Source organism: Meles meles, chromosome 7, assembly GCF_922984935.1.
Source record: "Meles meles chromosome 7, mMelMel3.1 paternal haplotype, whole genome shotgun sequence".
In the NCBI taxonomy this organism is placed as follows: Eukaryota; Metazoa; Chordata; class Mammalia; order Carnivora; family Mustelidae; genus Meles; species Meles meles.
Window position 1 is genome coordinate 8,083,809 of NC_060072.1, and position 15,753 is coordinate 8,099,561.

General features: G+C 46.2%; 1 protein-coding gene across 2 annotated transcripts; it reads right to left on the reverse strand.

The window, feature by feature from the left end:
* Positions 1-1,135: 1,135 nt before the first annotated feature.
* On the reverse strand, positions 1,136-15,733 carry ADSL (adenylosuccinate lyase). 2 transcript variants are annotated; one of them, XM_046013695.1, is made up of 13 exons: positions 15,517-15,733; positions 11,378-11,581; positions 9,660-9,704; positions 8,774-8,853; positions 7,952-8,123; positions 7,695-7,741; positions 6,917-7,007; positions 6,419-6,488; positions 6,130-6,277; positions 4,537-4,627; positions 3,654-3,743; positions 2,947-3,123; positions 1,136-1,268 (listed from the first exon to the last, which is right to left on the reverse strand). In XM_046013695.1, the coding sequence occupies exons 1-13, from the start codon at positions 15,685-15,687 to the stop codon at positions 1,182-1,184; spliced, it is 1,473 nt and encodes a 490-aa protein (XP_045869651.1). In that variant the 5' UTR covers positions 15,688-15,733; the 3' UTR covers positions 1,136-1,181. The 2 variants fall into 2 exon arrangements, with proteins under 2 accessions (XP_045869651.1, XP_045869650.1); XM_046013694.1 differs by lacking the exon at positions 1,136-1,268 and adding an exon at positions 2,177-2,400.
* Positions 15,734-15,753: the final 20 nt, after the last annotated feature.

Sequence of the window (15,753 nt, forward strand, 5' to 3'; positions counted from 1 at the left end):
GAAACAAATAATACATTGTATGTTAAAAACAAAAGAAACAAACAAAAAAACTACAACATAATGCCATAGGTATAGAACAGTAAGACTATATAGTGAAGTTTAAGCCAAATTTATTTACATTTATCTTAACTTTTTCTTCTTAATTTTGGCAACATCATTTCAATCTATTTCAGGTTAGACAAATTTTAGTTATCATACCAAATACATGTATTGGTTAACTGTCCTAATTTTGTATTATCCGCAAATCTGATAAATATACTTTCTTCATCTTCATCTATGCTGAAACCATATGTGGAACTGGACAGGGCTGAAGATGGAGGTTTGTGGACTAATACCAGTGCTCCCCTTCTAGGTGCAGGGCAGTTCCCAATGATCTTCTCTGGCTATAGCTGGTTCAATCACCTATCAATCTGTATAACCAGGATTAAAGACTGCCGAATGAAATCAATAGACCCAATCAGCATTTCTCTGATACGTAAATTTTACCAAAAGATGAAGTGAGCCTGGGTACAACATCAGCTGAGTAAACCTGAGAATTCACTTTAGCTCTGACTTTCACTATGTATTCTGACAAAACGTAACTGGATACCAAGGTATCCAACCATACTGAATCAGGGTGCAGGTTATTTTGCTAGACGCAGATCAAATTCACCTTCAGAAGAGAGGACCAGGAGTTTGCTCACTCACTCATGATCAAGTGAGCATGTGAAACAGACTAGGCTAGCCGGACAACATGTCTGAAAGAACGCAGTGAACTGTGAACTACAGGCTGTGCTGCTGTAGAAAACAAGAGTCCAACTCAACATAATTTTTTTTTTTTTTAAGAGAGAGGGAAAGCAGGGAGAGGAGGCAAGGGGCTGAGGGAGAAGGAGAATCTTAAGCAGGCTCCACACCCAGCGCTGAGCCTCATGTGGAGCTCGATCCACAACCCTGAGATCACCACCTGAGCCGAAATCAACAAGACTCAGATGCTTAACCAGCTGAGCCACCCAGGCGCCCCAACATGATTTATTTCTGCTTTGTAAACCTTGAGAATTTGAAGGCTCCATGCAAAGAAAAAAGCGCCGTATCAATTTAAGGTAACAGGTAAAAGGTAAAATAAGGCATCAGAATAACATTTTCCAAGACTCGGCAATAAATGTTAATGAAGCTAACGACTTCCTGTTTAATTTTTTCCAGCGCTACAGACATAATTCTGCTTTCACCTTCATTACACTTTCATATGGTTTCAGCAGGGGATATACCTCCTCTTCTAAGAATCTCTGCACCTGCCGAAAAGGAAAGCAAATGTAAGACGAAAGAAAATGTCAAGATGTACATTTGATAATGCTTTTTGCAATGTCCATTTATATCACTGAGAAATAATTTGATAAAGCTCTTACTCCACCACTGAACTTCTACTTTTCTCAACCACCTGTCAGAAATCTGGCCCTAGACTGAGGCAGCTCAACCCACCCTGCCCCCATGTGCTTCCCCACAAAGCAGCCCAGCCTATTCTTTCCGTTGGTCTCCCCATTGCCCACCCAGCAACCCAAGCTAAAATCCTCACTGCTTCTTTCCTCCTCATCCAACCAGCTGCCAAGTGACTAACTTCCTAACTGGCCCTGCAATCTCTCCCCTAATCTGTGTCTACCACCACGTTGGCTCAAAGCCCTCGTCATGTACTGTGTGGCCGCCTGTGGCAGCTTCCTTGCTGGTCTCCTGCCTCCAGTCTGTCTTCCAACTTGAAAGGCTGTAACTATTTCTGGGCACTTGCTGCTCCAGCAACACTCAAATGATTGTAGTTTCTCTCTCATGCTGAACTATGTCATATGCCAGTTCAACTCAGACGTCAAGATTCAACTCAGATGTCAAGTCTTCCAGGAAGCCTTTCCGGACCTCTCCTATTCTAGAGCTGTTCTATTCCTCCTTTGTGATCCCAAAAGATGTGTTTCCTGCAAATCCTGTAGGCACTCCTCAGTGTTTTAATGACCTCTTTATAAGACTTCCCCATCGGGATGCCTGGGTGGCTCAGTTGGTCAAGCAGCTGCCTTCGGCTCAGGTCATGATCCCAGCGTCCTGGGATCGAGTCCCACATCGGGCTCCTTGCTCCGCAGGGAGCCTGCTGCTCTCTCTGCCACTGTCTGCCTGTGCTCTCTCTCTCTGACAAATAAATAAATAAAATTAAAAAAAAAAAAAAAAAGACTTCCCCACCAAGTTTTGACCCCCGGAATGAAGCACAGTATCCGAATGCATATTCAGCACCTAGTCCGCACTCATACATCTTTTTGAATTAGCTCTTATAGTCTCTAAAAGACCAAGAGGGAAAATGACATTTACTGAATACTTACTATGCACTAAGCATTGTGCTAGGCCTTTTAATCCATGTAACCACCAGTCTGTGAGATATGTATTCTTATCCTGTCGGCCAGTGAAAGCCAGAAGTCAGGAACGAACCTGATGGATCTGCCTGAGGGTAAAACCCAATCTTTGACCATTATACCACATGCTCCAGACCAGAATTCAGAGAAATCACAGGGAGAAATACTTAAGATAGCTCAAAACAACCAAATCATCACGTTAGCCTGCTCTGAATGCTTTCTGACTAGCCTCATTCTCATCATACCTCTTATAAAAGTAGAAACATTGAAGACAGTATTCGAGGTTCTGTAGCCCAGCAGTGTAAAGAGGGCATTTTGGGGGCACGTGGATGGCTTGGTTAAGCATCCAACTCTTGATCTGAGTTCAGATCTCACTGAGTTCATGATCTCAGGATCGTGAGATCATGCCCTATATTGGGCTTCATGCTGGGTGTGGCGCCTAAGACTTTCCCTCTTCCTCTGCCCCTCCCCCAGCGCCCTAGACCCTACTTGCACAGGCTCTTTCAAAAAAAATTAAAAAATAAAAATTTTTAAAAGAGGGCATTTGGGGAGGCTTACAGTGCTATGGAAGTGTTCTGGTGCTTACCTGTTGGGATGCACGACCTGTAAACGAAGAAGGAGCCAGTAGATGGTCCAACTGGGAGTGAATGGGACTGAAGTAGGCATCGGCCTGGATTCGCTCTATGAGGTCATTGTCACCCCCTTCCTGCTTGACCACAGCAGCTGCCTGCTGGGAAAGCACTCTGATTTTCTCATGGCAATCCTGGGAAGACAGTGAGGTATTGTTGGCTTATTTACTAAGAGAGCATCTGAACATCTTAAGAAGTCATCCAACATCACATCCATGTGCTGTCTGTGGCTGGTACACAATGCCCTTCCAGGCTGAGGTGGTTCCCTTCACAGTCTGACTCCAAGATCTCGACCCTCTGACCTTATCCTAGGCTGAACCTGAAGTAAATGCCCAATTTGCACTCCCTCCTCTAAAGCCTCACGACCCATGTGCTCTTTTGTCCTGCCCACTCCCCACCATTTCCTGTTTGGAAATTCAGACCTAACTCCTTCGCTAGGAGTAGACCTTTTCTACAGGTGACTAAGTGATTCACTTTTAACAACCCAAGTTCACCACAACCACTCTCCAGAGACAAGCTTGTTCTATGGCAGAATACGGTTACCGCTCTGCACCACTACCATGCTTGAGGGTGAAGACAGAAATGTTTTCATTCTCCTTAAGGGAGGAGAACAGGACGAAAGGTGCACTCTCCACTCAACCAGGACCATGAGAGATCGACAAACCTGGCGGTTACCCCCAGCTTTCACCATGGCCATGATGATGTTCTCTGTGGCCATGAAAGGCAGCTCTTGCCGAATGCGTCGTTCAATTACCTAGAAGAATGAATGCAGGCCTAAGATGACTCAAGGCTACAAAGTCGCACACACGCAGTAAGAGATACAAGTGACCAGCAAAACGCACACAAGGACATGAACTGTCGTATTTGTGAAGACAGAGAATAGAATGGATCATTTTCATTAACACTGTATGTTTCAGTTTTCTTTCTAATCCAAAGTGTTATTATTATTATTTATTAACATATGACGTATTATTTGTTTCAGGGGTACAGGTCTGTAATTGATCAGTCTTACACAGCTCACAGCGCTCGCCATTGCACCTACCCTCCCCCATGTCCATCGTCCAGCCACCCCATCCTTCTCATCCCTGCTACCCTCCTCAAAGTATTATTCTGATTTTAAAAAGGAATACTGATTTAAATAAGTTTTTTTAAATTGGTTCATTGGAAAGATTTCTGAAACTGGAACTTTGTTAAAATTTCTATGCCCAACCTGAAGAGCCAAGTATGTAACGGAAATGAACCCATCTGCCTCAGGTACTTAAAAAGAGGCAAAGGAAATCGACTGCTCTGCCAGTCACGCCACAGCTAATGATTCATGCTCATGAACAGTGTAAGCCAAAGCGGTTCCTTTTCTCTCTTCTATGAACGTGTCTGCGGATCCCAGGGTTAGTTCTCTAGAGCTTACGCCATAACCTTCGGAATGTGCTCAGGTTGGACCGGGATGCAGCTCCCCGAACATACTCACTCCAGAGCAGGAAGAGATTACACTCCCCCTCCCACGTCAACCCCCACCCCCAACATTTTGCTGTTCAATGGAGGCTTCTTACTTTAGGGTACACCACCAGTCCTTCAGAAATGTTCTGCAGCGTATTCAGTATCGTATCTGCAGTGAGAAATGCCTCAGCCAAACAGATCCGGCTGGAAAACAAACAGCCCATTCAGTTATCTCTTTAAACAAATACCAATTCAAGCGACATGTAGGGCGTGTCCCAAGAAGCTGCCTCACTGACTCTTCGCGCCACATGTACTACTTGGACAACTTCCTTTAATGTCGTGACCTCAGGTACCCCCATATCCTCAAGACCCCGCAATCTCTCACCCCTTGTCCAGGCCACCTGCTTCCGTGCCAGATCAGACACCCCACTGGAGAGCTCCACCTGGTGGTCTGTAGGCACTGCAAACCCCGAACCGCACTCGGCCGTTCCCACTGCTTCCTGCTCACCCGTCACACGCGCTCTTGGGCTCCCTGTGGCTCCTGCTCAGTGAATGGCACTAGCACCGCAGCACGATCTTAATTCTCACTCCTCCGCCACCGAGGTCCGCCAATCTGCCCTGATTTTAGACCCATACACTTCCTCTCTGATCACATAGCCACTGCGCCAGTGTGCACGTGGATTTTTTTAAAGTAGCCTCCTAACGTGTTCTGACCAGGTCCGTGTCCCCTTACATCCGATTCTCCAAACCGTTACAGGGTGCTTTAGTGGGCACATCTGATTAGGTCACACCCTGCTGAGAAGTACGCAACGGCTGACTTCTGAATGAGCTCACACGTTTTATTTCCATCAGTGTCTTATTTCCTGGACTACACACAGATCCCAGAGAGTTAGCTTTAACTATGTATTTTTTTTTTCAGATCCTAGCACAATGCAAGCAAACCAGAGTAATGTGAAACTACTTTCAAAAAGTACAGGATGGGGCGCCCGACTGCCTGAGTTGTTTAAGCGTCTGCCTTTGGCTCAGGTCATGACCCCTGAGTCGGACCCTTGTTCAGCAGGGAACCTGCTTCTCCCTCTGCCCCTCCATCTGCTTGTGCTCTCTCGCTTTCTCTCAAATACATAAATAAATAAAATCTCAAAAAAAAAAAAAAAAAAGTCTAGGGGCACCTGGGTGGCTCAGTGGGTTAAAGCCTCTGCTTTTGGCTCAGGTCATGATCTCAGGGTCCGGGGATCGAGCCTTCCATCAGGCTCTCTGCTCAACGGGGAGCCTGTTTCCCCTTCTCTCTGACTGCCTCTCTGCCTACTTGTGATCTCTCTCTGTCAAATAAATAAAGAAAATCTTAAAAAAAAAAAAGCGCCTATATTTCTTGAGTCTTACAGTATCACCTCCTCTGTGAAGACTTCCCTGACTCCTCTACGCCCCCCACCCTCCTCTATTCCTCCATCTTAGCTCCCACAGAGATTATCTCGTACACACACTGATCCTAACATGCATCACACTGTTCTATATTCTTGCCTCCCTGCTACAGACCCTCCCAGGATCTGTGGGGACAAGGAGACCCCTCCAGGCTCTACGGCGACAAGGAGACCCCTCCAGGCTCTGTGGCGACAAGGAGAAAATGCACAGGTGCTCAAAACATCCTTCAGGCTCCTCTGCTGGTCCTCCCCCCAACCTGCTGTACACAGCACCCCCCTTCCACTGACCGATTGGCACTGTCATCCAGCGTGCGCTCAAACCACTGCACAGATGCCGTCTGCAGCGGGTCCATGATGAGGGTCATCAGGTGACGGGCGAGGCTGCAGCACCGCTCTGAGCGCATAGGGTTCCGCTTGTACGGCATCGCACTTGAGCCTGCCACGTACAAGGAGGAGCAAATGCAGAGACTTCAGAGGACAATGAGTGCCCGGGCACACTGCTGGGTGAGCTACTAACACATGCCCACCGGCCTCCCAGCATCTCTGCAGCGCTCCCACATCTTCCCAGAACACTCACCAATCTGCTGTTTCTCGAAGGGCTCCTCCATCTCCTTGAGGTTCGCCAGGAGTCGCATGTCGGTACAGATCTGGGGGGAGAGGGCCACAGGCATCGTCGCACACTGCTGCTGTGCAGGCCTCCGGGAGCAGGGGCTAGACCGGTGAAGGAGGTGAGCACGTCCTCTCCAAGGGCTCCTGGAGAGTACCTCGCTCAGACTCCTCGGGGCTCCTGAAGAGCAGGGATGACAAGGAAGGGAGCATGGAGACACGGTGTGGACCTTGCTGAAGAAGAGCCAGGCCGGGGAAGGCAAAATGAGCTTTAACGAGAACGCTGGAGCCAGTCCTGTCTTTTAACACACCTTAATTTAAGAGCTATCACCTACCGACCCCACACAGTGAAAATGAAGTCTGACACCTCTCGAGAGAGAAGTCTAGAGAAAAGTCTGAGGCCAGTTCCATCTCTCTGTGGTGTGCCAAGCTCTCAGCCCCACGCCCTCAAACTGCCTCTACCACTCACCTTGTGCACAGATGCCCCCAAGCTAGCCAGCGCGGACAGCACCTCAATATCCAGTTTCCGTGTGTAGGTCTGCCCTGTGATGATGAAAGCCCTAGAAACAAATGGAAAAGAATCATAAGTGAAATAGTTCAGGGGCACCTGGCTGGCTCAGTTGGCGGAGCATGCAACTCTTGATCTCGGGGTTGTTTTTCGAGCCCCACACTGGGTGTGGAGGTTACTTACAAATAAAATCTGGGGAAAAAAAGTGTTTTTTCAAAATGTGACTGTTTCAAACAAATGAGCACAAACAGACCTTAAGCAAAAGCTTGGTCTCACTGGTATACTGAGCCCTACCGAGCCCCCATGACCTCCCTGGTAACATGCTTCTGAAACAAACTGTTCGTGATCACCCTTTTTCCCAACACGCAGGCCCAAGAAGGAAGTGTGGGCCTGGGGTACCCGTGTCTTGTCATAACCTGATGGAAATGCGTGGAACAAGCAGCCATGGTGAAGCCTGGTGGCCCTCAGTGGAAATGGTCAGATTTAGATGAACCCATGGGAGGACCTCGATGTGGGTGAGACTATTCTAAAAATCTCAGAAGTAAACACTTTCCTTTTTCCTTATAGACTATAAAAAAGTAGAATCTAGACTACAAGAAAATAAAAACCCAGGCCAGAGATAAAAGGAAATGGGCAGAAGAACGAAGGAAGAAAAAGTTAAATCAAGAGGAACACTGAACACAGGGCTTTCATCATTTAACAGGGAATAGGGAAGCCAACACTTTTCCCATTTACCTACCTTTTAAATCCTGCCTTTTCTGTCACCATCTTGTCAAGCTGCTCTACCTTGGAAGAAAAAGACCTCCCTGTAGAAATCCAGGTGTGACCAGTATGAGAACATCTCAACATCCTGCCCAGGTTTCAACCCTTGGTCCTCCTTCTGGTCCAAAGACTCCACTCATCCCAAGATCAATCCTCCTCTCATCCTAGAGGTCAGCTATATTTCTGGTGTTCTCACCACCGAGTTTCCGTGTCCCCCAGTTGCTCTCAGAATACCTTCTGGTCATCTCCCTCGAAGAGCTGCAGGAAGCTGGCCTGAGTGCCAGTGGTGCCCTTCACACCCCGAAAGCGCAGGTCATCTCGGACCCGCTTCAAGTTCTGGAGATCCATGCAAAGGTCCTGAATCCAAAGACAGCAACGTTTCCCAACTGTGGTTAGCTGAGCAGGCCTGAAAATGACCCAAGAAGGACACACAGAAGTCTCAAACCAAGGACTTACTTCATAAAAGCTTCATTTCTTTTTTGAACAATTATTGCTATCCCTGGAAAGGGTAAGAATTAAAGTAAGAGATAGAGAAAATGGTGTAGACAAAACCTACAAAATTCTACATTAACCTAAGCATATTTCCATGGTATTAGACTTACAAGCATCATTTTAATGGCTGTGTATTATTCTAGCCTCTGAATATACTACATACTATACCTTATTTAATTATTCTCTTATTCTGGACATTTAGATTATTTCCAATGCTTACTACCAAAACCAAGAGTTTAACAAAGATCTTTGTACATAAGACTTTTTGCATAATTTAGATTACTTCCTTGGGCTAGAGTCTTAAAAATGGAATTACTAAATCAAGGAGCATGAATATTTTCTACGGCTCTTGATATCCCAATGTTCCCCCAATGAACTCTTAAGAATCTACCTTTTATGGTAGAGACAAGGTTCATTCCTCATAAGCATCCCAAGTTATCTGCTGAACTATGTTTTGAGATTCTTCACCTCTAGGCTTCCATGGAGAAGGGAAACTGAAGAAAAAAATGAAAGCCAAATGCACACAAACTAGCCCAAGTCCCAAGAAGTAATCATATCACTTACTGGAAATGTGTGAAACCTAAGGTGGGAAGATCAGCTCGTTCCTTAGCAAAGTCAGCAAGCCGAGAGATCACTCTAGCAAGCTGTAAGAAAGACCATGTAGAGAAGAATGAGTTCACCGTGAGCTCGTTACATAATCAGGAGCTAAACTTTTAGACAATATAAAATTAGATCTCCAGCCTGTGGAAGGCAGAGGCCTATTTTTTCATCTTTGTATCCCAAAGTGCCTTCGTGAGTTCAAAGCAACCAATATTTCAAAATAGAGTTGACTAACTAGAGTCATGAACTTTTTCTGCACAATTTAAAGACCACTTATGTGCTCAGGCAGAAAAAACAGGACAAAATCACAAATCTGACCCACATATTCCAACAACAAACAGGTGGTTAACTTCCTTCATTTAAAAGGCTATGTTTTATTTCCATGTTTTTAAAGATTTTATTTATCTGACAGAGAGAGACGCAGTGAGAGAGGGAACATAATCAGGGGGAGCAACAGAGGGAGAGGGAGAAGCAGGCTCGAGCTGAGCAGGGAGCCCACAGGGGGTTTGATCCCAGGACTCTGGGATCATGACCTGAGGCGAGGCAGACACTTAACCCACTAAGCCACCCCGGCACTCCTAAAAAACTATGTTTTATTTTATTTTATTTTATTTTATGTATGTATGTATGTATTTATTTATTAATTAATTAAAGGCTATGTTTTAAAAAGCATTTGCTTAGACCATTTTAACCCAAAGAGATCATTAGTTCTACAGATCCGATACAGGATCATTCACCTGAGTAAAAGACAACCTATTTACGTTCACATTGTGTTGATTTATTTGAAAGTGGCACCATGTCCTATCTTGGGGAAACGAGGGCTAACAGGAAACTGCTGCCAACTCCTTACCTTTGGCAAAAGCAGGTCAAATGCGTTTCTAAGAATAATCAGGTCCTGCAAAGGAAAATGCAGTGGTCTCACATTAAACAGCTTGGCCCAAACAATATTACATAACCCTTTTTAGCCCTCACAGCGGGGCTTCTCAGCTAGCCACCTAGCTCACTATTAGCTACCCTCGGTGCAAGCCAGAAGATCCTAACAGAAGTTGTTCTTTTCAGGTTACTGTTTTAAAAGCACATCAACCTGGAGGGCAGTACTTCTGTGATTTCCAAGGAACAAAACCCTTATACCCCCAAAGGCCAGCGTACACGGTATCTAAAATGACTGGGAAACAGTCATGGGGCAAACTTCCATCCTGAATACTGTGAAGATGTCCAGGTCACCGAGCTCCCAAAGAGAAGTGCCTGAGTCTCGGAGAAGCTTCTGGGGGAACATTCCATTAGTTTCTCCTCCTTTGTCCCCATCTACCATTGCTAACAACAACAACAACAAAAAGACACGAACCAGAATATCAAGGTTTAGAAAATTTGAAGCTGTCCTTGAGGGAAATAGGAGATGCATTTCAGGCCAGCTCACATGTGACAGTAATTGCTGAGCCCAACTACAAACTGGGCACATGTAAAAAATAAAAAAATAAAGTATATTCCAAGTGAAAGGACTGTTGTTCTTCCATTACTTGAGTCACCAATTACACACAGATGCCTTTAATTATGTACCACTTGAGACTACAAGTATTTGGGGCAACTTAAAAATCAGTGGCTTCTTTCTGACTTGGAAGAATCTGGAATGGAACTTCTGGTCCCCCTCGCACAGTGTGATCCAGAGCACAGCTTTGGAGCCATTCTCCCTGGGCTTGTAGCCTTTCTAGCAGTGTGACATTAGGCAAGTTCTTCACCCTAAGTGTCCTCATCCATAGAGACAGGAATCATAAAGCCAGATCCAAAAGACTACACATTCTGATTCCAATTATAGGACATTACCAGAAAAGGCAAAACTACAGAGAAAGAAAGCAGGTCAACAGTTGTTTGGGCTGGAGAGCAGGAGTGGGGACTGACTGCCAACAGGCGTAAGAACTCCTCAGAGTGATGAATGTGCCACAAAACCAGACTGTAGCGAAGGCTGAACTATAACAATTTACTAAAACTCACTGAACTGCCCATTTGAGATGGGGAAATTTATGGTATGTAAACTACACCTCAAGAAGCCGTCGAAAATGGAAATAAAAGCACCTCTTTTATCGTTGTGAAGAATAAATGAAGTAAGACATACCAGAATACTGCCAAGCACCTAGTAAACTCTTAAGAAAATGTGGTATTACTTTTTCACGTTTGACGATAAGCTCCTCTGCCAATTAAGTGTTTTGTGAAAGAATCCTAATGCAAACCTCCCCCGCCCCCACCCCCGAGAAGTTACAACAAAGAGTTATAAAGGACTTTGGAAAGAAACCCCGTCTGGACAATTGCCTTGCCACTAAAACACTAAGACCTTGACTTGGGTCCAGCCAACCAACGCATAAACTGTATCTGCCAGTCTTCCATTACGGAAGTCATTAGCGGCTTATAGTTTAGATTGGAAGGATAATGAAAGCAGCAAATTCCTGAGTTTATGATACCCCTAAAGCTAATGATCTATGGAATCCCTTTCTAAAATTAGACAAAAATCACATAAAATTCCTAAATCCATTATGAAGACTGAGTCCTAAGTGGAGACAAAACAGAGGCTCTTACCGTATTGTCTCCAACGTAGCAGGACGTGGCGCCAAGATGAATGATGGCCGCAGCTTTCGGGCAGCAGTGGCCGAACGTGTGCACGTGAGCCATCACATCGTGCCGCAACTGCTTCTCTTCCTCGGCTGCCATCTTGAAGTCGATGTTGTCCAGGTTTGACCTCATCTCCTGGATCTGTTCGTCTGTGATAGGCAAACCCAATGTCTGCAGAACAGGCAAAACAAAATAAAATAACCTCAAATGTCACAACGACTTGAAGTGACACCGAGAAAAAAAAAAAGGTTCACCTTAGCATTTACGCCCCACCTCCCAATTCCTAAATTCAAATTTGGGGTGGGGATCTGGGTGGCTCAGTCGGTTGAGCCATGCGGGCTCTTGATTTCAGCTCGGGTCACGACCTCAGGGTCTTGGGAGGGAGCCCTGCCACAGAATCCCTGCTCAGCGGGGGTGTCTGCTTGTCTCCCTCTCCCTTTGGCCCCTACCTCTCCCTCCCTCGCACATACTCTCTCTAAAATAAATCAATAAATCTTTAGAAAAAAATAAAAATAAAATTTGGGGCAATGAAAAGTACATGGGGAGAAGGGCATGTTTTCTTTTTTTAAGATTTTATTTATTTATGGGGCACCTGGGTGGCTCAGTCAGTTAAGATATGCCTTCAGCTTCGGTCAGGATACCAGAGTCCTAGGATCAAGAACCACATCTGGCTCCCTGCTTAGCAGAGGAGTCTGCTTCTCTCCCTCCCTCTGCTCATGCACGTGCGCGCTTGCTCTCTCTCTCTTGCTCTCTCTTGCTCACTCTCCCTCTTTCAAATACATAAAATCTTAAAAAAAAAAAAAATTGTATTTATTTATGGGGGGGAACATGCATGCACACGGGGAGGGTCAGAGGAAGAAAGAATCCCAAGAGCAGGGGCACCTGGGTGGCCCAGTGGGTTAAAGCCCGTCTTCAGCTCAGGTCATGATCCCAGGGTCCCGGGATTGAGCCCTGCATCAGGCTCTCTGCTCAGCAGAGAGCCTGCTTCCCCATCTCTCTCTCTACCTGCCTCTCTGCTTACTTGTGATCTGTCAAATAAATAAAGAAAATCTTCAAAAAAAAAAAAGAATCCTAAGCAGACTGCCTGGAGTGGGAAGTACCATGCAGGGCTTGATCCCACTACCCTGAGATCACCACCAAGCCAAAACCAAGAGTTGGATGCTTGACCAACTGAGCCACCCAGACTCCCTGGAGGGCATGATTTTTTTTTTCTTTTTAAAATTTTTTTTATTTTTGAGAGAAAGAGAGAGCTTGCGCCCTCCAGCAAGTGGGGGTGGGGGGCATAGGGAGAAGCAGACTCCCCAACCAGCCAGGACCCTGGGATCCTGACCTGAGCAGAAGGCAGACACTTAACTGACTGAGTCACCCAGGCACCCAAGGGCATGATTTTCTTAAATAATGTAAATTACATTCTAAGTAAATGCCAAAATTCGCAACAATATATTCTGACCTTTGTTCTCTCTGCCCTTATATCTCTGCCTGGCTCACATGTTTTGGTCTTTGGGCTCAAGTGTCATCTCCTCAAAGAGGTCTTTCCCAAGTCCAAAATGAAACATCCTTCTTATGTGTCATTCAACTATCCCTTTAACCTAAATTTATCTACAGCACTTAACACCACATGACAAGTTTATAAACGCATTAGCCTGTCCCTCCCCTAGAATGTATACTCCTTAAGAGGAGAGTTTGTTGTCTTTATTGCTTACCCCCTAGTGCTTGGCCTGGTAAGTGCCCAAAGTGAGGGAATCCAGGCCAAAACTTTACATTTGACCCAGATGGATTTACTTAGAGAAATGAGAATTAAGAATGTTGCAAGTGGTTTTGCCAACAAATTACATACAGCAAACTCAGTAAAACTGAAACCACTACAGGAAGTTACTGAGAAAATAAACACATAAACTTACATTCATTCATCACTGGAAAAACTGGGCTGGCAAAAAACAGCTTGCAGCCCACAGGCAGCTCAGAATCCTGTATTCAAGTGCTGAATACACAACTGGTGAAATTCACTCAAACCTGTCTCGAAACTCCCTAGCCTTAATCCTGGAGAGGATCGTGCATCTTAAGCCTATCTTGATCAAGATGGTAGCTACTTGCCAGATATGGCTATTTACATTTAAACTGACTGAAATTAAAAAGTAAAAATTCAGTTCCTCAGTCACACTAGCCAAATTTTGACAGCTCAGGTAGCCACGGGGCCAAGCTTTCTGACAACAGAGGGTATCTCCGGTCTCCTCCCAAAGCAAAGCAGCAGGGGGCAGTGTGGCGGAACTGCTTCCCGCCTCCAAGCAACCCATCTTGTTGAAATTCATTCCCCACCCCTGCTTTTCTGCATTCCTCTCGATCTCTTATTCAATTTTCTTCTTAGCTACTAAAATTACTACATAGTTTATGCTAATTTCGACACCCTAACATATTCCAAACTCAGATTATACCAAAAGTGTATGCATTTCAGGCAATGCGCTGACTCGGCAGAGGAAATGCATAATCTGAATCTGAAATCTGAAGGCATATTCAGATGACTCTACATTTCAATTCCAGCCAGAAGACATTTCCTCGTTATGGTGATCCTGGCGTTTTGGGGTTTTTTGTTGTTGTTGTTTTTTTAAGATTTTCTTTATTTATTTGACAGACAGAGATCACAAGTAGGCGGAGAGGCAGGCAGAGAGAGAGCGCGCGGAGGAAGCAGGCTCCCTGCTGAGCAGAAAGCCCGATGCGGGGCTCGATCCCAGGACCCTGAGATCATGACCTGAGCCGAAGGTAGAGGCTTTAACCCACTGAGCCACCCAGGCGCCCCAGATCCTGGCGTTTTGAATGTACTACCCTCATCTATATAATGGTGTATCATATGAAAGAGAAAAGAGTACATGCCAGGACATGCTAAATCACAACACCCTATTAATGTCCTTTTCTACCCATTACTGTCATCTGAGCCAACAGTTGATGAAGTCTTTCTGTGTCTCCATTCGGTCATCTGTCAAACATCTGTAAAATAGTACTTACCATACAGGATTGTTCTGAGGGCTAATGAGCCATTAATACGCAACGTCTTAAGACAGTGCCTGGCACACAGTAGAAATGATAAATGTGTCTTCTATTATCATGTCACTTAATTTTCTTGAGCACAATGAAGGGAAAGTGGGAAATCTAGTGAGTTTTCTGCTTGGGGAGTTCCGCTATACCTTGGTCCCAGGCACGTGCTCAGATTGTTTCCAAGTTTACTGATGCCCTTTGAGAGGACACTGCCATCTTGCCTGTTGTGGCATTTTCCTCCGAAACTTTATAGCTCTCCGGATCACCTTCCGCTTCCTTCAAATCCTCTGGGAAGGCCCCTCTGGAGCTATTTCTGAAAGCGCTGAGCTGAACAGCTTTATAAGCAGCTCTTAAAAAAAGACACCAGAAATCCCATCTAATAATCCCTTACCCCGATTCTCCCTCCTTAGAAAGGCAAAACGCAGCCGAACGGACGGGAAATAGCGGCCTAGGAAATACGAATTTTGTAGTGACACTCCTGTCCCTAACTCCATCGAGGCACCGTGGAAGACAAAGTGGCTGAGTGCTCAGGCTCTGCACTGAACCCAAGTTAACATCCCGGTTCCGCTGTTAATGGTTAGGAGCCAATAACACGCTTGGCTATCACTGAGGCTTGATTTCGCCCATATCATGTGGGATTTCCACATATAATGTGGAAAAAGCACCCCCTAGTTTGCGGAGTTTTTACGAGTTAAAGGGGAAAAGGTGTGTAAAGAAATTAGAACAGCACACAAGCACGTAAGGAGCGCTCAGTGTCCGTGGTCAGCGGAGTATTCCAGCAGGAACCGCCAAGATAAAGCCTTGAAACCACAGCGTGCACTTCTCGCCGCCGCCTCCGCGTCTCTAACCCTCCGTTGAGTCTAAACTAGGGAGGCAACAGGTGTCGCTCCCGGGCCTCCTGCCCTGACCTTCCTCGGGCCATAGCGCCTCAGGAAAGGGATACTCGGCCGAAAATAGCGGGGCAGCTGCCCCCAGGGACCAGGCCCAGGCCAGAGCCCAAGCCCGGCGCCGAGCCGCGCACGTGCTGGAGCGGGCCCGCCTCTCCCCGCCAGGCCCTTATCCCCGTGGCCCGTTACCTGCTCGGCCTCCGCCAGCCACAGCCAGAGCTGCCGCCAGGTCCGGAATTTGTACCTGTCACTAAACACGAAGCACATCTCCGGGCTGGCGTAGCGGGAGGCAAGCGGCGAGCGGTAGCTGTCGTACCCGCAGGGCGCCTGCTGCCCGCCGCGGTAGCCGCTCTCCGCCATCCCGACCAGGAGACCCTACTAGGTGAGGGAGGGCCAGCGAGGGCTGGAGCGGAAGTCCGGGGGCGG

Excerpts from the sequence above, each read along its gene's own strand:
- ADSL (XM_046013694.1), bottom strand. The coding sequence starts at position 15,687 with ATGGCGGAGAGCGGCTACCGCGGCGGGCAGCAGGCGCCCTGCGGGTAC. Across the intron at positions 6,489-6,916 it reads TGGGGGCATCTGTGCACAAG|ATCTGTACCGACATGCGACT; the intron begins GTGAGTGGTAGA and ends CTCTCCCCCCAG. Across the intron at positions 2,401-2,946 it reads CAGGTCGTGCATCCCAACAG|GATAAGAATACATATCTCAC; the intron begins GTAAGCACCAGA and ends ACTGGCCGACAG.